This window comes from Anomaloglossus baeobatrachus, unplaced genomic scaffold (assembly GCF_048569485.1).
Source record: "Anomaloglossus baeobatrachus isolate aAnoBae1 unplaced genomic scaffold, aAnoBae1.hap1 Scaffold_258, whole genome shotgun sequence".
Classification (NCBI taxonomy): domain Eukaryota; kingdom Metazoa; phylum Chordata; class Amphibia; order Anura; family Aromobatidae; genus Anomaloglossus; species Anomaloglossus baeobatrachus.
Window position 1 is genome coordinate 55,409 of NW_027442135.1, and position 22,615 is coordinate 78,023.

The 22,615-nt window shown below is 43.1% G+C and overlaps 1 protein-coding gene across 4 annotated transcripts in view; it reads right to left on the reverse strand.

Annotated features, from left to right (window-relative positions):
- LOC142263437 (uncharacterized) overlaps positions 1 to 22,615 on the reverse strand; it is a 60,605-nt gene that overhangs the window by 9,382 nt on the left and 28,608 nt on the right. For 2 of the 4 annotated variants that reach the window (XM_075332220.1, XM_075332218.1), the window contains exons 2-4: positions 22,016 to 22,237; positions 20,920 to 21,041; positions 18,420 to 18,666 (exon numbers count right to left, since the gene is read on the reverse strand). In XM_075332220.1, coding sequence (XP_075188335.1) covers positions 18,420 to 18,422 — 3 coding nt within the window. In that variant the 5' untranslated portion in view covers positions 18,423 to 18,666; positions 20,920 to 21,041; positions 22,016 to 22,237. Of the gene's footprint in view, positions 1 to 18,419; positions 18,667 to 20,919; positions 21,042 to 21,780; positions 21,922 to 22,015; positions 22,238 to 22,615 lie in introns of those variants that run through there. The other 2 variants (XM_075332219.1, XM_075332221.1) reach the window with 2 other exon arrangements.

Consider the following 22,615-nt stretch of genomic DNA (forward strand, 5'->3'; position numbering starts at 1 on the left):
CCACAACATTGATATGTAACCCTTTCAGGACTTTATGGATGATGAATACTCGACTGTCTGCTGCGATTACATAGGATTGGCCCGGTGGATAAAATTATTATGATACCCATTGATTGGTTCCAGCAGAACTCCCTGGAAGAGGAGTTTGGGTTTCCTTTCTTTCCCTTTTTCACCTTTTTCACTTCCAGAGACGGTTTTTGTTTTTCTCACTTCCCTGCATTTTTCATTGTTCTCAGGCTTTTTTTTTTTCTTGCCTTAAACCATTTTGGGAAGCGGAAATTTTGTCTCTCTTGTTTTCGGCTTTAGGATGGACTGGTGCCTCAGTTTCAACGTTTATGTTGTGGGACAACTGTTAGATGGGAGGGGGTTGAGAGGGGGGAAATGTTTCTGCAGCTTTATTGATGCTTTTATATTTATGTCTGCTAATGGTTCTCATGTGGTTCAGGAAGGTGGAGGAGGGTTGGAACTCTTTGCCGGGTGTGACTGCTTCCACTACATACGCATACCACCAGGATGGCGGGTAGGATTAACATTCTTTCTTGGAATGTCCGTGGCTTGGGGGACCCCACAAAAAGGGTAGCAGTAATGGAACAGGTCAAATCCCACTTTCCAGCAATCATCATGAATCGCTCATGGGTGGGCCATTGTTTCCACTCAACCTACCAAAAACCGAAGACGATATCAAGGTAATTATATTAAACCATAAACCAAAAAGACTCAATTACCTAAAAAAACATTTTTATTTACATATATGCCACAAACAAGGTACACACATTAAAATAAGTGATGAGAAGAAAGGTGGGAATCAATACACTCTACTCCTCACCCTTCCTGTCATACAGGGGTCGGCGTCCTAAAGTTTACTGACGTCCCCGTTCCTCGTCAGCTTGAGTCCTATACAAGCCCTCCACTCACACTAGGAGAATACCGTGTGCCCTAATTTAGAAGTGGGTAAGGTGAAATACCCAAAAACAGACCCATAGGGACAGTTTGTGACATTAATTTAGTCAAGATAATGAATTTCTGTCAATAGATGTCATAAAATTATATTATATATTGGGGAGGTTCTGACTCAGTCGACTATCAGTCAAGAGGAAAAGAGGATCATAAAAAACTGTTGTTGCATTTGTCCAGGATGCACCCTACGCGTTTCGCCCTCTTATCAAGTCAATAGGGCTCATCAGGGGTATGGCAGCATAGATCCTTGACATTTATAGCACAGCTACAACCTAGAACATAAACATAATATAGAATAAACACACTGTTACCAACTCTAGAGGTCCATGATTACAACAAATTATGGATAAAGAACAAGGACAATACTGACCAGTAATAGTGGATCAATACCAAGGAATTTTACTGTCAATAAAAAACCCTCCTCCAGGAATTAGACCAGGACAATGTATCTAATAATACAAACAATACAAAACATATATACATACATATATGAACGAGGTATCAATAACCCCATTCCTCCAGGACATACAACAAGCCCACACATCTAAATAGACATATATACCTGCTAGAGAGGACCAAGGGTATATATATATCCCTCACCATGTCTGGGGGCAATCCCGAGGTCCAAGCACAGCCAAGTATGCAACTGAGGTCTACAAAAAAGTTCAATAAGGTGTATATATCAAGACCCCGTACTCACTTTGGAAAAAGAAGTGTATGTAAAAAACACACATATGCACGTAGATCCATATATATATCTGATGTAGATGTTTATGGACCTATGTCAAGGCAACCACAAAAATCCATTCAGCAGTACCTGAATGTTAAAAAAACAAAAAAAATCAATATAAATATATATAAGAAGCCATAGATAGTCCACGTGCATATATACAAAAACAGTACATGTCTAAACAGGTACCTGGTCTAAATCAGGGTAGATGTCATCACATCTGGGGACACATCCTGCAGTGCAGGCTCATTTGCATGTATGATGGTAGATATGTCCACAGGAACAATATCCCTTTGAAAAATATATACATATATATGCATGGTATAAGAGTGTATGAATACCACCGCCCCAAAGCAGGGGCCATCAACACAGTAAGGGAGGCAACCTTCCAAACCATCAAAGGTGCCACACATACCTTAAAAAATCCTGATCCTAGAAGAAGCACAACACCTCCGCAATACCTGAGAAAAGAGGTATAACCCGGCTCAATCCCCTCATATCAACTATCAGCAATGTATAGCTCAACACAACAACATGGCAAGTAAACTCTTTGCTGTAGAGTACCTGGTCAGTTGGTATCACCTGGGTAGCGATGTGTATCCAGTACGGGTGTCTGCTTAAACACTAGCAGCCCCAGCCGGCTTTTAAATGTAACATTTCGCGCCAAAAGGCAGCTATCCAGCCACTCCCCCACCATCATTTCCGAGGATCGCAGCAAGGAAAAAATTCCCACCGGATACAAGACTGAAAAGAATAGTTCCGTATGACCGAACGTTCCCAGTCACTGCGGATGCGCAAATCGCGCATGCGCATAACCTCAATCGCATCTCTCAGAACGGTAAGACAGAGCGGAGGCTAACAGTGAATGCGCACGCGCGATCCAGTCACTATGCGCGTGTGCTGGGATCCAATACATGATGCCATATGATAGATATAGGCACCAGCCGCGTCCCACTAATATACAAGGGGCATACGATCCCAAAAGTGGGAGGGGGCATACAGAACATGACGTATATCGACAGCAGGCATACTTAACCAAAACAATAAATGTGAACCCATATTGACCAGGCACTAATAGATATCTTTATACAAGGGTACTGATAGTACAGCCATAATTTTCGGGGTATTACAGAGAAAATTGTAAGTCAATTAAGACTGTCCATACAAAGCAGTCATAGACAAAAAGGAAGGTAACAATGTTTTGAACCCAGAAGCAACAAATAAATAGGCAGTCACAGTTAAAACACTGGCTACCTGATTGTGTCATATTCTTATAACCATCGATGATAATGTCCAATCACCAGGGTTATGGTGGACATTGAGTTCAATCCAGGCCTACTACGGGCCAAATGTATTTAAAGGTATGGTAGAAAATACTTTTATCAAATTAAATAAAGCAAGTGTAGCTTATATGTTCATTCAAGCCATCCGGATACACGGACTCCATCCAAAAAATCCACCTAGCCTCTCTCTGTAACAAGATCTTGTCCCAATCCCCTTTTCTCTCTGGTTCTGGGACAGATTCAATAGATTTAAACCTCACATCATCATATCGACCATTATGCTCCTCATTCATATGCCTAGCTATTGGTGTATCCCTTTTGTTACGAATATCCCCCAAATGCTCTCCTATTCTGACTCGCAGTTGTCGTTTCGTTTTACCCACATAATTTTTCGGGCAGCTGCAAGTAAAGAGGTAAATGACCCCTTGGGTACGGCAATTCGCAAAAGTACGATTCTTGTATATCCTGCCAGTTGTCACACTTTTGAACTCCTTAGATGGATCGATATAGTTGCAGAATTTACAAGAGCGGCACTTGAAAGTACTGTGCTCTCTTTGTGTCAGCCAACTAGTCCCACTAATTTCTGGAGGGACATAGTGGCTTTTAACCAAACGGTCCCGAATGTTGCAGCCCCTCCTAAATGTTACCGAGGGAAAAGAATGAATTTTATCTTCTAATTCTTTATCTTGTCTGAGGATACCCCAATGATTCCTTAGGATCCTCATCACTTGAGAGTGCTGATCATCATACGTTGCAATGCGACGAGTCTTGTTCTCTGCCTCCTTACTTTTAGTCATATTTAATAGACTATGTCTCTCAGTCTGGGCTGCTTGGGAAAAGGCTAAATCAATAGTTTTTTTTTTTTTGGGTATCCCCGATCGGAAAAACGCTTGCCAAGTTGTACTGCTTGTCTATTGAATTCCTCCTCATTTGAACAATTTCTGCGTTTACGCAAAAATTGTCCCTTCGGGATCCCTTTTCTAAGATTTAAGGGATGATGGCTTTCCACTCAACCTACACAGCTCATTCCAGAGGTGTCAGTATCTTAGTCCACAGAGCAATCCCATTTGAGATCATTTCATCCACAGTAGATCAGGAAGGTAGATTCATTTGCGTGCACTGTAAAATATTTAACAAGGAGCTCCTTCTGATAACAGCTTATATACCGCCTCCATATAATAATACTGTTATGAACAAAATTGCGGAAATGATTAGCAAGACCTCCAATGTACAGGTGGTGTGCACGGGGGATTTCAACAATATCATTCACCCATATTGGGACAAACACATTGCGGGTACTGTAAAAACATTAAAATTAATACATCTAGTTATCAAATATTTTATAGTTAGGACATATATGTTCACAGTTCTGTTTATGTTGGAGGGCATAGTTTATTGATAAAGTTTTTATAAGAAATAAATAATAAAGGTATCTGTATTAAGTATGGATAGATGCTGACATAAGCATGGTACCTAGTTATATATATATATTCTTCCTTCTGGAAGCTTCTAGTGATTATGTCATATGGAACTGTGTTCAGTTGAAACACCCTATATGGATTGGACAGTTGTCATATAACACACGGTGGGAGGGAGTGGCTGCTCACTCCTGCTCCGAGAGTCAATCCACACATGTCAAAGCTGAGCCATCCAGCATCTAAGAAGCATGTCTGTCTGTTTCTTTGATCCTGTTTTTACCCAAGATGAAGCAAGATATGGTAGCTCTCTCTGGAACTCATAAAAAGACTAATTGAACTTTTTACGTAAGCTAATGTAGTATATCTTTTTTCCTTTTCTGTAACTGAACTGCAACTTTATAATTTAGCAATCATTTTTATCAGATATAAACTACATTTATTTTTTACACATTTTGTAGTCTATTTTTCATGCGTCTTATCGCGTATTTAAAGAAAAATATATTTAAGAGTATATTTTTTAACATTTTGGAGAGCCAGCCATTCGTGTTTTTTTAATTTTTTTGTTGTTCCTTCACTTTGCAAACGGTTGGTCAAAAGTAATACGTATCTCCTGCAAAGTATCAGGAATCGACAATTTATAAAAATCACGCAGAACCTAGAAAATACGGATAAGTTCAAGTCGCATGAATGTTTTTTTAAATGAACTTTAAAGAGTTACAAAGTCACAGAAGTGAACCTTTGACGTGTCTTTGAGCAAGAAAGACAAAGTCAGTCCATAACAAGTATTGGACGTGCTGAACAAGGTGAATCAAGTCTTAGAGGATTATCCATGAGATCATTTGATCATTTCAGGTAAGAAAATGGATTTTATCTTTTCATATGTTAAGCAAAGTAAACTTCAGTTCACTTATTCAGATATTTCTAATGTGGAGGAGATTTGGTTAAGCTTTTATGGGGAGTGTGAACTTGAGAATACACGTGTAGAATGTGCAAGGTCTTTTAATAGAGAGAAACAGAAAATCAGAAATGTCTGTTATTTAGTCTATGAATTTCACAAGTTAATCATAGAAAAATGTAAAAATGGTGGAAATAGACAACTTGAATTGTCAGGAAAGTCAGTGATAGAGAAATCCAAAGACTGCTTAGAACCTGGAATGTCAGTCAGTGATATTGTGAATTCTGACTGTAATGTTGCAAATGAAAAGTCAGATTTAGACTGTAATTTTGCTAATCAGAATCCTGAAGATGGCGGCAGACATGTGCCGTGTATTCAAGGTGATTTTCGGGACTTTGGAGAAGAAGCAGGAAATGACATAGAGAAGCCAGAAGTGGGAAGAGCCAGAGTAGGAGACGTGCAGAAAGTTGTCAGAGACGGACACGTGCAGAGAGAAAATGGCGACGATCAGTTTCTAAAAATAGAACAGACTAAGTTAGGAATTAAACTTAGAAAGAGTCTATTGGACTTATGCAAATTAATTCCCGCATATAATCCTAAAATACATGTATGCAGAAATTCAGAAATATTTCAAAGTTCCGTTGAGAAATTAAATTTAACCAATAGTGAGAAGACTCAGTTATTCTGTATATGGATACCTCAGCATTTTTTCAGACAATTGGCATTAAAAAAGTCTTCTGACAATGAGACATTTGATTGTTCAAATGATAACGATATCATAAGACTGAAAAATCTCATCTTCTGTGAAAGAAATGATGCGAATCGAGATTATGAGATGTTAAAGGAATTACAAATTGAAGAGAATGAAAGTACGTTCTCATTTATGTCCGTTTTTGAACGATTATATAGGGCGGTCATTCCAAATGTCAGATTAAAATCTTTAATTTGCACATTCATAAGGAAATTTAATTTCCTTGATAATGCAGCCTGTACGGGGGCATTCAATAAAAAGTCCCTATTCGAATGTACGACATTTATCGATTTTGTTAGAAATCACCAAAGTCAATCAAAACAGAAATTAATTAATTCTGAAAAACCAACACAAAAAAGGGAGAGATTCTGTGAAAAACCAACAGTGTCTCCCAGATCCAGATATTTCTGTGACAGAATGTATGAAATTCGCAGGAAATTGCATACGTGTTACAAACCATACAATCCATCACAATTATTATCATCTAAAAATCTTTTTCCACAGGAAAAACCTTTGGTTCCCTTGTCTCCAGTGAAGGGATTGGTCACAGGACCAGATATTGATGATCCCAGACAAATGATGAGTAAAAGTTTTGAAAGACAGAAACAGGTGTCTTGTGCAGATTCTCTCCCCGGGTTACTATTGAAAGAAGAAAAAAGTTGTCCAGAAAATTTGACAGCCAGCGACAGCTGGGTGGTTTTCAGAGAGAGACATTCTTTCTCATTTAAGGAGAAAAATTGAGTTACAAAATAACTTCCATTCCAATTTTCTGGAAATTACTGTAATAGATCGGATCTTGAAAAAATTGAGGTTTGGGTTTTAGCTGGATAAAAGGGGTTTTCTGGATAAAGTAATTTTGCTATTTGATAATCATGATTATTCATATACAGTGAATCTATGCATTACATATATATATATATATATATATATATATATATATATATATATATATATATATATATATATATATATATATATATATAAGAGTAGTGATAGTATAATCAAAGTCATATTTTCATTTAGTTATGATAGTCTAAAATTTTATAAATTAATAATTTGATCTCTGTATATGAATAATAATATTTAAAATGTAATAATAAGAGGAAGTAACTGATTTTAAGTGTTTCATTTTTTATCAGAAATATGATAATAATTTTATTCTTTTATTTCCCTCAGAATTTATCAGTAAAGCAGATTGATGAAGTATTAACTTTTTATTTATACATTTGTTCTTGTCCTCAATCAGGTAACATATATTTTATTGTGTAAGGTTAATCGCAAAAGCATGATTAATAATAATAATAATAATAATAATAATAAGAAGAAGAAGAAGAAGAAGAAGAATTATTTTCTCAGGTACCAATTGCCAGAGGACCATTAGTTTAACATTTCTTTTATGAATATATATCTTCTTTAGAGTTATTAGAAATGTAATCTGAGTTTTGGAGTGGAGTAAAACTGCTTGCTGTTTTGGAATGGAATGTTCTTTGCACATAACCAAAGCATGTGACACTTGAATTACTAAAGCTAATAATAATAAATGTCTGTCCTATGGTCAAATGTATAGTATGTGACTATCAAAAGGTACCTGTCACTCATGAGTATATGGAATGAATAAAATCATTTATATTAGTATCATATTTTGAAATGCGCATAGGAAAAGTGGAAAAACAGGGATTTGTGTCTGTCAATGTTTCTATGTGGATGTATGTTAAAGAACCATGACAGTCTTGTGTGCATAGATGTGTCTATGAATGATTAAGAGGTCTTTGAAGCTTCCAAAAGAAAAAAAAAATGGGAATTTTTGTTTTAATTTCGAGGTTATAATATGTATGTATATTATTAGAATAAATAAGTTATAGTACATAAGTATAAATAATGAAGGAATTTATACAGAATATATCTTATTCTTAGACATATTTCTTTAGTATAGAGATGTTAGGATCCTTATTAAAGGTTTATTCTGAAGAATTACATTCTAGAATAAGGTTTTAACGTTTTGATTTTTATACAGTTATGAGTTACTTCTTTTACTGATACACAGATTGGTAATCATTTTTCTTTTAAAATATGGAAGGGATATTTATAATATGGTCTTGAAGATATACAACATAAATTTTAATTTAATTTAATCTTGACATATTAATTTTTTATAACATCATATTGATGATATTAAAAGAAAAAGGTTTTGTCTCAATCACACATTTATATTTGATCAATATATGTGTCTATAGAATACTTTAATAATTAATATTTCAAGTACAAAGGAAGAATTTGGAATAAAAAAAAAATAATATATTTGAAGTATATCATAATGCATTTATATACTAAGAGAAAAGTATTATTTGCAAAGTTACATAACTTAATTATTTTTATAGGTTACTGATATGATAGGTATGGAAATCCTATAAGATACTGGTAATATTAAGGTTATGTATTATTAAAGACATAGGTGTTATATACATAGAAGGCCTTATTTTTATTTCAATTTTTATTTTTATTCCGATTTTCATTTTTCCTTTTATTCCTATTTTTTTATATTATTTTTATTTAATATTCAAATGTTTAATCAAAATTTTAATTCTACAATTTTTTATTTTTCCTTCAAGTTTTAAATATCTCAATTGAGAAAACACTTCAATATTTAGTTAAGTAATATCCAATATAAGAATATTACTTTATTAAATATGAATCATATTAAAAGGGAAAATTCCACTTTTTGGAAGAAAAGAATACTTCCTTCATCAATATATACAATTATTTACTTCCTAGTAATACATTATTCTTACTTTAGTATGTTAACACAATAAGGATGAAATATTACTTATAGTTACACATTTTCTTATATAGTAGATTATTTAATAAATAATAGACAAATCAAATAAATTAAGTTAGAGTAATAAAGATGGAAGATCGAGGTACATCTAGGTTTACCTTCCTATATTTACAAATAATATATATTATATTCCTTAATCAATAATAATTTATAATGGGTATTACTGTGTTTTGATGGAATCATCCAATCTTTTCTAAAAGGTTATTTGCTTTGGTTTATAATTTTACAAATGATCTAACTAAATAAGCCACATTGTTGCCTTTCATATTTATAATATGGTACATGTAATAGGTATACATTATATTATTTCATATTTTATATTACATTTTGGTTACATTCAACACATTGCCACCTATGGGTTTGGAAAGGTAATTACACCAATGACAAAAAAGGTCATTACATGAGAATATTATTGTCTATATATTATGCAGTATTATTTTATCATTCTAAGTATCAAATTATATTAACACTTCTACGATAATAATAATGACATGGTATTATAGTATTAGAGTTATGATACGCTGTGACATTTATTAGTGATAGTTATTGCCATATTTGGTATTTAGATTAGGGAATGAAGACTTCAATCAAGATTAAGATAAAAGACTTTTATTTATTTTTCTAAAGTTAAAAGGGATTCTACAAAAAGGTTTAAAAGGCTGAAATTCAACGGTCCAAAAGGTAACGTCTCAAATAAGACTCTGTTACATACAAAATACTTACTGCGTCTGGACCTCAGAAACACAGTGATCTCATGGTGCCAGGATGGACAATCACACATGGTCTGTGCATTAAGACCTCACTACAGTTACTAAGGAGAGCAATGACGTGTTAAAGTTAACCCCTGTCGTGCTGACCAAGAACGTCTTAACATCTGTTCCAGGATTTGACAACAGGCAGCGCGGAGGATAAAGGTGACTAATGTAAATTACACTGCACAGACAACAAAGACTGATGCTATTCTGCTACACTCATGAACTGTGGTTTATCAACATTGGCTATGGACTTTGTAATAAAGAATAAAGTTTATGGACTTGATCTAACGATGATAAACGCAATACGGGACTGTATTAAATTGGTAACCATTCATCTTTTATCAAAGGATTTATTTCTAAGAGACTGTGTTTATGCCAGATTGCATGGGAGATAAGAAGACATCAACCCAGAGGACATCATATGGTGACCGGATTTGTTTTGCATCTTTTAAATTTAGGAAAGTATAATTATATATTTTATATGAAAATCAGTCACGGCCTACCATAACATGAATCCACATTATTATATTATTGAACTTACAACATGAATAATGCAAATTGATTATTATTCATCATTATTATTGATATTAATCCATTATCGCCAAATAAGGGAAAAAGATCTGTTATTTTAATGATGTATTAATTAATTTTCTGGGTCTCATTAATAATAATTAATAATTCACCCGCTTCAAGGGGGAATTGTAAAAACATTAAAATTAATACATCTAGTTATCAAATATTTTATAGTAGGACATATATGTTCACAGTTCTGTTTATGTTGGAGGGCATAGTTTATTGATAAAGTTTTTATAAGAAATAAATAATAAAGGTATCTGTATTAAGTATGGATAGATGCTGACATAAGCATGGTACCTAGTTATATATATATATTCTTCCTTCTGGAAGCTTCTAGTGATTATGTCATATGGAACTGTGAGGCAAATCCTGGGATATGAAGAGGAATTATGACTGGAAGTCATAATCGCTCTCATCACTCCATGGCCGTGCCCCCTCCCTTCTTGTTCTCAGATGTCCAGCATCTGTGAAGGCGTCACATCCTAGCCACACATCCCAGGGCCATCTCCTGTGATATGGAAATTGGATGATGTGGGAACAATGGACACAGGATGACTCCCTGCCGTGACCCTGTAGTAGGGGCTGCTATCTAGTTAGCAAGCTTGGAAGTATCCAGACAGAACGACTCCAGTAAAAGATGGTTCATATCTCGCAAGCCATATTTCCGATAAATATGGCAACCATAAAAATGGTGTCCCCGCATGCGGACGATGCTGGCACACCCTTTTTATGGGAGCAGGACCTGGGGAAATACCCCAGGCGTGATATCAGCCAATGGGGAACTAGTAGACAAGTCATGAGTCCTCTCGTTCTGTAGCTAAATTCATAGCTGTCACAATGAGAGCGTTGGCGTCCGCCTACGACGCTCCCAGGCAAAGTTATGGCCCATATTCCATGTTGTGGATTGTCCATAACTCCAGCCAGGGGTGGAGCAGTGCTCCCTCTGAGGTCACTAAGGTAGGAGGGGACCTGGATTTGCCCAGGTTGATAACCCTACTTCGGCCATTTTCCAGGGTTCTTTCGCTGGGGGTCACGTGTAGGAAACATCTGTGGGAAGGATCCTAGAAACCTGGTCTACAGCGCCCCCCTGTGGCCAGACGCACAAGGTAACTGCTGGAACTGTGTATGCCTGTTTGTAAACCATGCTTTATCTGTAACTGTACTCTGACATATGTATATTCTGTAGATTCCCTATTGTATATATTGTAGTTCTAGTGTGCTTTAGGCTGATTAAATTATATAATTAATCTTGGGCTGTTCTGTTATCTCGATCTTGAATCCCACGTCTGTGTGTTCGGCTAATAGTTACCGTGAAGCGGTTGGTGGCAGCGAGTTGTGCCAAGGATTATTGTGGGGAGGCCAGTGAGATTCGGGGAGGTTTTATATATTCCGCCCGCGGAGGTCGGGGGAATATATACCCTACTCTCACCGGGGACCCTTCAATAATCGGCATAAGTAGTATAGCGGCCTCCTTGCTTATTGTCGGGCAATTCCATAATTGGCCTCACTATAAGAGGGGCGCTAGAGAGCGCGTCACGTGCTCTGTCTGTCGGTCGGGAGGTATAAAGGAGGGGTGACCCCCACTTGTTACCCCCCGATTGTGACGTACTGGTAGCCAGCGCGGGGGGTTTCTGAGTGACCCCCCCGGTGGTTCGTGACATATTGGTGGCATAGCGGTGGGATCGAGATAATAGTGTGTGTGAGTGTGAGACCCATACTCCCAGACACTAAAGACTGCCTGCAGCAGCTGTGGCTGCTGGGGTCTTCAGACTAGCTCAACACTAGAGTGTCAGAGTGCAGAACCTGTAAGGTGTGTGGAGGCATCAGGTGTCAGTTCTGTGTCAGTGACCAAAGTCTGCAACAATGGCTGAGAGCACCAGGAGCAAAGCCAAAGGAATGGCCGATGCTCAGGCCAGAGACGATGAGGAGGTTGTCCACGAGTCCTCCAGGAGCCCGACGCCAGAGAACAGCTCTGCAGAGGACATCGCACAACCTGGCACTGCTGGACAAAATGAGGAGGAGCTCGCCCAAGGGTCCTCAACGAGCCAGATGCCAGCCCTCCGCTCTGCAATGGACAGTGAATCACCAGGCTCCGCAGCGGGCCGCAGATCACCACGTGCCATTCCACCGAGCCTGGGAGGCTCGGATAGCCTTCTTCAACTGGCTATGGCCCTACTCCAGGCTGGAGACCGGGAGGGCTACAAGGAACTCATGGCAGAGCGCAGGGCAGAACGTGAAGCTGCGGAGCGCAGGGCAGCGTGTGAGGCTGAGGCTGCGGAGCGGCAGGCAGAGCGTGACTACCAGCTGCAGCTAGCTCAGCTCCGGCCCTCATCAGCCACATGTGACCTTCAAAACACCAAACTTCCAAAGGTCCGTGTTGAGGACTTCCCAGTGCTGGAGAAGGATGGAGACTTGGACTCTTTCCTGACTGCTTTTGAACGGACTTGCTTGCAGCACCATCTGGACAAGGACCAGTGGGCCAAATACCTGACCCCCCGTTTAAGGGGTAAGGCCCTGGAAATCCTTGGGGACTTGCCTACTGAGGCAGATCAGGGCTACGACACCATCAAGCGGGCCCTGATCCAACAGTACAACCTCACTCCGGAGTCCTACCGCAAGAAGTTCCGGACCCTGCAGAAGGGACCAAAGGACTCCTGGGCTGACCACCGGCGGGCACTTGCCCGAGCTGCCGACCACTGGACCCAAGGCCTGCAGCTTTCCACCGGACTGGAGATCCTGGACTTGTTCATCACGGAGCAACTCTTGTGGAACTGCCCTGAGGATCTCCGCCAGTTCATCCGAGACCAGAAGCCAAAGGGGTCCACGGCTACAGCTGCCCTGGCCGATGACTACACCAACAATCGGGCTCCTGAGGCCAGGAGAGCAGCCACCAGCAGCACCTGGAGAGGGGGTAAGATGAACTCTGCGACTGCCCCACCTGCCCCTAGACTGCAGGGGGTGTCCCCCTCAACTCCCCTCTCCAGGCCCGTGGCAGAACCAAGACGGTGCCACCAGTGCAACCTACCTGGACACTTCAAGGCCATGTGCCCTCAGCGTCCCAAGGCCCCGGCTCCGTCCCCGTCCCAAGGGCCGCCCAAGGTGTATTGTGTGGGTGGGGGTGGTGGTAGGTCCCTGGACAGCTTCCAACCTGTCACCGTCGGCCGGTCTGTGACCATAGGACTGCGAGACAGCGCCTCGGAGGTGACTCTGGTGCGGCCTGACATGGTGTCCCCCCAAGACTTGATCCCGGGAAAAACCCTCGCTGTCTCCGGGATTGGAGGCATTGACCCGGCGCTGCCTGTTGCTGACATTTATGTGGACTGGGGCGCAGGGCGAGGGGTGAGAGAGGTGGGGGTAACTGATCGGATCCCTGCAAACGTGCTACTTGGGAAAGATTTGGGGCAGATAACCTCCCAGTTTGGGCCCCCCCCAAGGGCTGAACCTTCAGCCAGTACTGACAGGCCTCCGGACAATGTTAATGTGTTATCTATGAATGATGTAAGGGAGGAGGGAGTGAACTCTGATATTTCTGCTTGCACAGACACCATAGACACACACACAGCTGCAGCTGTGACAGGGGAGGGGGTCAGAGAAAGGTGTGACAATGCCTCTACAAGTAACCAGCCTGTGAGCTGGGATCTGCTGCCCTCTGCAGGGATAAGCAGAGAGCAGGGTGCTGCAGGGGGAGGACCAGTGTGTGGGGTGGGGGCTACCACAGCAAATGTGGGGTCCCCAGAGATTTCACCGCGGGGTTCTGTTGCTGCAGGAGGGGAACAGGCAGGTGAGATTGGGGCCGGTCCAGGAGCGGAAGTGCTCCCAGGTAAGATCTCGGTGCATGGTTCCCCCACAACCGGGGTGTCAGGAAGCCAGGTAGGTCTGCCTGAACCGGCGACTTGGTCAGGAACGGAGGAGGAGCAGGCACGACCCACGGGCGCAGCGGCTGTGGCCGCTGTCACCCGCAGTGGGAGTGCTGGAAGCCAAGGGGCCTCCCGGAGGTCCGATAGCTCTTCCCCTCCTGACCAAGTGTCAGCCGAGTCAGGTGGAGGCCAGGACACAGGTCCCGGGGTACTGACCGAAGATGTGACAGTCTCGTCGATTCTGGCCACATCTAGTCAGGGGTTTCAGGCAGCGTTAGAAGCTGACGACAGCCTGAAAGCTCTTAAGGAGCAGGCGGCACAGCCTCCCTCGGACTCGGACCCGGAGCGAGTGGTCTGGGACCAAGGACGGCTGTACCGGGCCACGGTCCAGCAGGGTTCACCGGAGGCGTGGCCCAGGGACCGACAGTTGGTGGTACCCTATCCGTTCCGGACGGAGTTGTTGCGGATCGCACATGAGATTCCGATGGCCGGACACCTAGGGATCGCTAAGACCAAGGCCAGGTTAAACCAGCATTTCTACTGGCCAAAAATGGGGGCCGATGTGGCTGCCTACTGCCGTTCGTGTGAAACCTGTCAGAGAGTGGGGAAGGCGGGGCCACACCCCAAAGCCCCACTAGTATCTCTGCCAATCATCGATGAGCCTTTCAGGAGGGTGGCTGTGGATCTGGTCGGCCCGCTGGCCATCCCCAGCAGCTCCGGGAAACGCTTCATACTGACGGTAGTGGACTATGCCACCCGGTACCCAGAAGCAGTGGCCTTGTCGTCCATTCGGGCTGACAAGGTGGCCACCGCATTGCTGGAGATTTTCTCCCGAGTGGGTTTTCCCCAGGAAATGCTCACTGACCGGGGGACCCAATTCATGTCCCAGCTGATGGAGGCCCTCTGTAAGCAAGTCCAGGTGCGACATCTGGTGGCCAGCCCGTACCATCCACAGACTAATGGCCTGTGCGAGCGGTTTAATGGCACCTTAAAGCAGATGCTTAAGATGTTGGTCGACTCCCATGGGCGTGACTGGGAGCGGTATCTCCCACACCTGTTATTTGCTTACCGGGAGGTTCCACAGGCCTCAACAGGATTCTCACCGTTTGAGCTCCTGTACGGGCGACGTGTGCGGGGCCCCCTGGCTCTGGTGAAAGAGGCTTGGGAAGGGGATTTGGCCACCCCTGGAGTGTCGGTTATCAAGTATGTCATGCGCTTCCGGGACAAAATGCAGGCCTTGACGCAACTGGTACACGACAATATGGCTCAAGCCCAGGCCGATCAGAAGCGTTGGTACGACCAGAACGCTTGTGAGAGGACCTACCAAGTGGGTCAAAAGGTGTGGGTACTGGTCCCCGTACCACAGGACAAGCTTCAGGCAGCCTGGGAAGGCCCATACCTCGTGTACCAGCAGCTCAACCCTGTAACGTACCTGGTCACCCTGGACCCTGCCCGTGGAAGGCGGAAGCCCTTCCATGTGAACATGATGAAGGCACATCATGAGCGGGAGGCATGTGCGCTCCCCGTGTGCAACCTGCCCGAGGAGGGAGAAGCGGAGACCCTCTTGGATATGCTAGCCCAGGTTAGGGCAGGCGGATCCATTGAGGATGTGGAGGTTGGCCACCAGCTCTTGGAGGACCAACGGTCCCAGCTGTGGGCCACCCTACACCCCTTCCGGGGGTTGTTTACCAACCAGCCCGGAAGGACTAACTTGGCTGTCCATCACGTGGACACTGGGGATCATCCCCCGATCCGGCGTTCAGCATATCGGGTCTCCCTGGAGGTGCAGCAACACATGCGCCAGGAGATTGACGAGATGCTGAAGCTGGGGGTGATCCAGGCATCCAACAGCGCTTGGGCCTCGCCTGTAGTCCTCGTCCCTAAGAAGGACCGAACCACTCGGTTCTGCGTGGACTACAGGGGGCTCAATGCTGTCACGGTCGCCGATGCGTACCCAATGCCACGCATCGATGACCTGCTCGATCAGTTGGCCGGGGCTCAGTACCTGACCATCATGGATCTGAGCCGGGGATATTGGCGGATCCCCCTGACTCGCAAGGCCAGGGAACGCTCTGCCTTTATTACCCCATTTGGACTGTACGAGTCCACGGTGATGCCATTCGGGATGAGGAATGCCCCTGCCACTTTCCAGCGGATGGTCAACACCCTGCTCAAGGGACTTGAAGGGTACGCGGCCGCGTACCTGGATGACATTGCCGTCTTCAGTCCCACCTGGGAGGACCACCTAGAGCATCTAGCACAGGTGCTCAGGCGGATCCACCAGGCAGGTTTGACCATCAAGCCGGGAAAGTGTCAGCTGGCCATGAGCGAGGTCCAGTACCTCGGTCACCGGGTAGGTGGGAGAACACTGAAGCCCGAGCCTGAGAAAGTGGAGGCCATCGCATCCTGGCCCACCCCCAGGACCAAGAAGCAGGTGATGTCCTTCTTGGGGACCGCTGGGTACTATAGGAGGTTTGTTCCATGCTATAGTAGCCTGGCAAAGCCCTTGACGGACCTCACCAAGAAGAAGCTGCCCTCTGCAGTCGATTGGACAATGGACTGCGAGACAGCCTTCCGGGCCCTAAAGGACGCCCTGTCCAGCCCGCCCGTGCTACAGGCAGCCGACTTCACGCGGCCGTTTGTAGTACAGACCGACGCCAGTGACTTCGGCCTCGGTGCGGTGCTCAGCCAGGTGGACTCTGCGAGCCAAGAGCACCCAGTCTTGTACCTGAGCAGGAAGCTGTTACCAAGGGAAGTGGCCTATTCCACGATGGAGAAGGAGTGCCTGGCCATAGTGTGGGCCCTGCAGCGTCTGCAACCCTATCTATACGGGCGCCACTTCATCGTGGAGACGGACCACAATCCCCTCAGCTGGTTGCACACCGTCTCTGGGACGAATGGGCGATTGTTGCGATGGAGCCTTGCGCTCCAGCAATACAACTTCACCATTCGCCACAAAAGGGGCCGTGACCACGGTAACGCAGACGGGCTGTCCCGACAAGGAGAGGTCGCGGACGGGCGCACGGGGGAACACCGGAGTGTGCTGCCCCCTAGCGCCCTCAAAAGGGGGGAGGTGTGAGGCAAATCCTGGGATATGAAGAGGAATTATGACTGGAAGTCATAATCGCTCTCATCACTCCATGGCCGTGCCCCCTCCCTTCTTGTTCTCAGATGTCCAGCATCTGTGAAGGCGTCACATCCTAGCCACACATCCCAGGGCCATCTCCTGTGATATGGAAATTGGATGATGTGGGAACAATGGACACAGGATGACTCCCTGCCGTGACCCTGTAGTAGGGGCTGCTATCTAGTTAGCAAGCTTGGAAGTATCCAGACAGAACGACTCCAGTAAAAGATGGTTCATATCTCGCAAGCCATATTTCCGATAAATATGGCAACCATAAAAATGGTGTCCCCGCATGCGGACGATGCTGGCACACCCTTTTTATGGGAGCAGGACCTGGGGAAATACCCCAGGCGTGATATCAGCCAATGGGGAACTAGTAGACAAGTCATGAGTCCTCTCGTTCTGTAGCTAAATTCATAGCTGTCACAATGAGAGCGTTGGCGTCCGCCTACGACGCTCCCAGGCAAAGTTATGGCCCATATTCCATGTTGTGGATTGTCCATAACTCCAGCCAGGGGTGGAGCAGTGCTCCCTCTGAGGTCACTAAGGTAGGAGGGGACCTGGATTTGCCCAGGTTGATAACCCTACTTCGGCCATTTTCCAGGGTTCTTTCGCTGGGGGTCACGTGTAGGAAACATCTGTGGGAAGGATCCTAGAAACCTGGTCTACAGCGCCCCCCTGTGGCCAGACGCACAAGGTAACTGCTGGAACTGTGTATGCCTGTTTGTAAACCATGCTTTATCTGTAACTGTACTCTGACATATGTATATTCTGTAGATTCCCTATTGTATATATTGTAGTTCTAGTGTGCTTTAGGCTGATTAAATTATATAATTAATCTTGGGCTGTTCTGTTATCTCGATCTTGAATCCCACGTCTGTGTGTTCGGCTAATAGTTACCGTGAAGCGGTTGGTGGCAGCGAGTTGTGCCAAGGATTATTGTGGGGAGGCCAGTGAGATTCGGGGAGGTTTTATATATTCCGCCCGCGGAGGTCGGGGGAATATATACCCTACTCTCACCGGGGACCCTTCAATAATCGGCATAAGTAGTATAGCGGCCTCCTTGCTTATTGTCGGGCAATTCCATAATTGGCCTGACTATAAGAGGGGCGCTAGAGAGCGCGTCACGTGCTCTGTCTGTCGGTCGGGAGGTATAAAGGAGGGGTGACCCCACTATGCGTGAAACAGAAATCTCTCTTACAATGTAAGTATATAGAGTCTTATTCTGACTCACCATAGACTTACACTGTATAAGTCACTTCCGGGTCAGACAAAGCATAGTGTGACCCGTACACTCAGAAGAGCGGTGACGTCACTGAGAAGAGTCCCAGAACAGGACTGGACCATGGAGAAGTTGACAGTGGGCGAGTATATTATCACATACATTTGCACAATCTTCATGGGAGTGATTCTGCTATAACTGTTCGGAGCAGTCATTTCTCATTGGTAGAGCGGGACCAGAAAGAAGAACAGCAGGAAACCTGGGAAGTGTCAGAGCAGAGGGGAACAGTGGGTGAATATCACAATTTAACAAAATTGTAGTAATACACTATAATGAGAAAATGAAAATAAGAGGTAGAACTATACTGTGCTCTGTAACAATGTAGTAATACTCCATATCTGAAAAGTCGTGTGTTCAGTAGTGCTTCCAGCAAAAAAGTAGATGTAGCAAGGGCTGGTAAACACAGCAGTCTTTACTGTCCACCCGATATCCTCATCTACACTACTTTCTGCAGCTCGGTGCCCTAATTATGGTGATATGGTGATATGGTATGTGCATACACATTCCTAGTGAGATTCTGTAAAAATAAAAACACACTGTATATCTTCAAGTGTTGATTGCCCTTAGACATCCACAAAGTTCCATAATATTCCCATTCATAATACAAATGTGAAAAAAGGATGCACTTTGTCTGTTACAGACGTGACCATGGAGAATTTGATATATATTTTATATATCTAGAGAATATATACAGATAACGACTGGACAAACATGGTGTAAGGAATGTTACGGTTCTCTATATATGTGCAGAGTATAATTGGATATTGTTTATCTTCAATCTGGTCCATTCACACTGCATAAATGCATGTGTTCCAGGCACAGGATGGGATGTAATAGACAGAAAGAGAGAATAATATGTCATTGTGTCTGTGGAAATGCTTTTTATCTCCGTCCTGAGGAAGAACCCCTGAACTCTGGCACCATTGCCTTTTTTATGAAAACAGATGGTATTTCCTCTATTGATCACTGGGGAAATGAGCATGATCACCATAATAATCACCTTGTTAAAAACATTGTCTATGGCCTTTGGACACCAGCACTGCACAATGAATGGATGTGTTACCCAATACTACTGCAGTGTTCAAAACAACTCTGTCCAAATCCGGCAGCTTGTCTGGAAAGTCCCGCAATAGTGAAACATTTTCATGGTTGACTTCATCTCTGGGCAATTGTACTTTATTCTTTTTAATTAAGGTTCACAAATTGGCAAGATAATGACATTGTAAAATAATTTAATTTGAATGAGTGATAGATTGTGAAATGTTTTGAAAAATCGTTCTTTTAGATACAATCTAAAATATTCAACTTTCCAAAATCAGTCCTATTAAGTCCTGATGCACAATTAGAACATATTTTTATGATCTATTGTATTCGGGTTCAGTGCTGATACTGTATTTACATGTCTACAAGCCACAATGAAAACTACTTGTTTCTCAGTACTGCCTTTTAGGAAAGTGTGACAAGCAGCTTAGTTTACCAAACGTGAATTTCTACTAAATGTCTATTTTATTTAATAATCTAACCACTTTTCTAATTTGTCAATTAGAAATTCCATACTGTTCCCCTACTACTCTATCTTCCTCCCTTTCCTCACTTTTTCAGAAAAAAATTCCAGTGAACCCTCAATGCATGCTGAGATTCCAAAGTTGGACATCATCAGAGAGACGAGGATACAGTAACTGCCAAATCCGCTGTCCGTACCCTGAAACAAAGTCATCAGTGATGTCTGCTTGGCTGGTCCCTGCTCTACTGCGCATACGCTGTCGATTCCAATGCATGCTCAGTATGCGCTCATTTTGCTTATTTCTTTTGAAGGCGCAGTGACATTGAGCTCCCTCACCGGATCTAAAAATAAATTACAAGCCAGAAAGCGAGCACTCTATCAGTGCACATTTTAAAGGGAAAGAATGTGCTTAGCAGGGAGAACAGAGACCAATCCTTGAAATGGATGTCACTGTTCTTAGATGGGATGTCGTCAATGGCGTCTATTTCTACCGCTGGTCTCTGTTCTCCCTGCTAACCACGTAATTTCCTTTTCAATGCGCACTTACCATATGTTCTTTTGTCGGATCATCATATCTTTGGACCCGGTGAGGGAGCGCAGTGTCAGTGCGCATCCAAAGGAATATATAGAGCGGGGAGCGCGTATTGAACATGCACTGGAATAGACAACAGGCTCATGCTCAGAACAGTGACTAGCCCAGCCCCTGAGCATCACTGATGACTCTTTATTTCCGGTTGGAACAGCAGCTACGGCAGTAACCATAACAGCATAGCCAGAGCCCCCGATGAAGTCACGTTTGAGAATCCCCAATGCATGCTGGAATATTCAAACAAAAGAAAGTGGTTGGATTATTACTTTAAATAGACATTTAGTATGACATTCACCTTTGGTTTCTGATAACCCCTTAAGTTGTTGTTCTGTAGACAAAAAATAAGTCCAATGATTTACCTGTTCTTGTCTTGTAGTTTGTTTATTTCAGTAGTTTGATCTGTTATTTGCCTTTCCAGTTTGTTAGTTGAAAATGAGTTTTCCAGAAGCTGAAGTTCAAGGCGACTTGTTTGATTAAATACCTGTGAAAATGAGTGAAACCAAGTGGTGAATCTCTTATCATATTGCTTATGGCATTATAAAGTCATTTGCTTACACTTCCAGTATTGCATTTGTTATACCAGTAGTCCTCAACCTCAGTCAATGCTGTATCACACCTATTGTAGTCTCTTGGGTTGTCTGTGTACTTTGAGTAAATAGTAAGATTAATTGGCAAAGATCTTTGTTTTATCTTCAAACTTAATCTTTCATTTAAGTGCAATGTTTTCATCTTCGGCTACATATTTTTTTCTAATTGTGGAGTACAATCAAGCATGGAGTAGCAGTTTTGGCTAATTGAATGCAATGAACATCTTCATTGTGGCCTCTTTTTTCTTGGAATTGTAGGGTAGATCCAACAGGTTGAATATTTAAAAAATACATGAATGGTGTACATTACACTAAGTTAACAGCGGCATGGTGGCTCAGTGGTTAGCACTGCAGCCTTGCAGCGCTGGGGTTCTGGGTTCTAGTCTCACTAAGGACACCATCTGCAAGGAGTTTGTATGTTCTCCCCGTGTTTGTGTGGGTTTCCTCCGGGTACTCCAGTTTCCTCCCACACTCCAAAAACATACTAATAGGGACTCTAGATTGTGAGCCCCAATGGGGACAGTGTTGCAAATGTATGTAAAGCGCTGTGGAATTAACAGCGCTATATAAATGAATAAAATTATTATTATTATTATTATTATTATAATGTCCCAGCATTCCCAGCAGTGTCACCTCCAGTCAGCAGTTCAATCATCTTGTAGGTGAGTTCTAGGATCTTCTGCCCATTGATGTCCTCATGTATCGGGGGGTGAGGTGGAGGCCCCGTGATTGGGCTCAGGGGTCTTCCCCATCCCTCAGACACAGGGTCCTGACAGCGTTCACTAGAGGTCTTCTTCACTACTGTGTAATCCTGGTTATGGAGAGACACAGTAATAAATCTCACTCCAGACATCTCCAGAGTCCTCACCTCTCCAGTTCTGTCCATCTGTTATTCCCATAGATAAGAATGATGTAATGTGACGTCATCAGAATCTCTCACCTCTCCAGTAAGCCGGAAGAGGATCTCTAGGGTGAGGTGTAATATCCTCTCCGCCATCTTGTCCCTGTCCATATCCATCCTTCACGGGGCAATCAGGAGAATTCTGTTATATAGAAGATCTCCACTGAGAGGATTTGATATTATAAGGACCTGAATGGGAAGGAGATGAGCAGATGATATGGAAAATTAATTCAGATACGGGAGGTGAGATATCATGTTATAGCCATATAAATACAATGAAAAGTGATCAATTATTCATATTGTATCTAGAATGGGATCAATGAAAATGTTGGCTCATCAAGAAAAAAACAATTCTTCACTCAACTCCATTGATGCAAAAATACCACTAGAGATGAGTGAAACTGAATTTTGGCTATCAGTACAAACTCCGACTTTTCCAAGAAAACTAAGTTCGAGTTCAGAGTTCGGGGGCTTTATGAATGTAAACCACTCTCGGAGTATCGCGGTACTCGGGTACGCTCGGTGCTCAACCCAGTGTGAGTCACCTGCAGGGTTTGACCGGCTTGC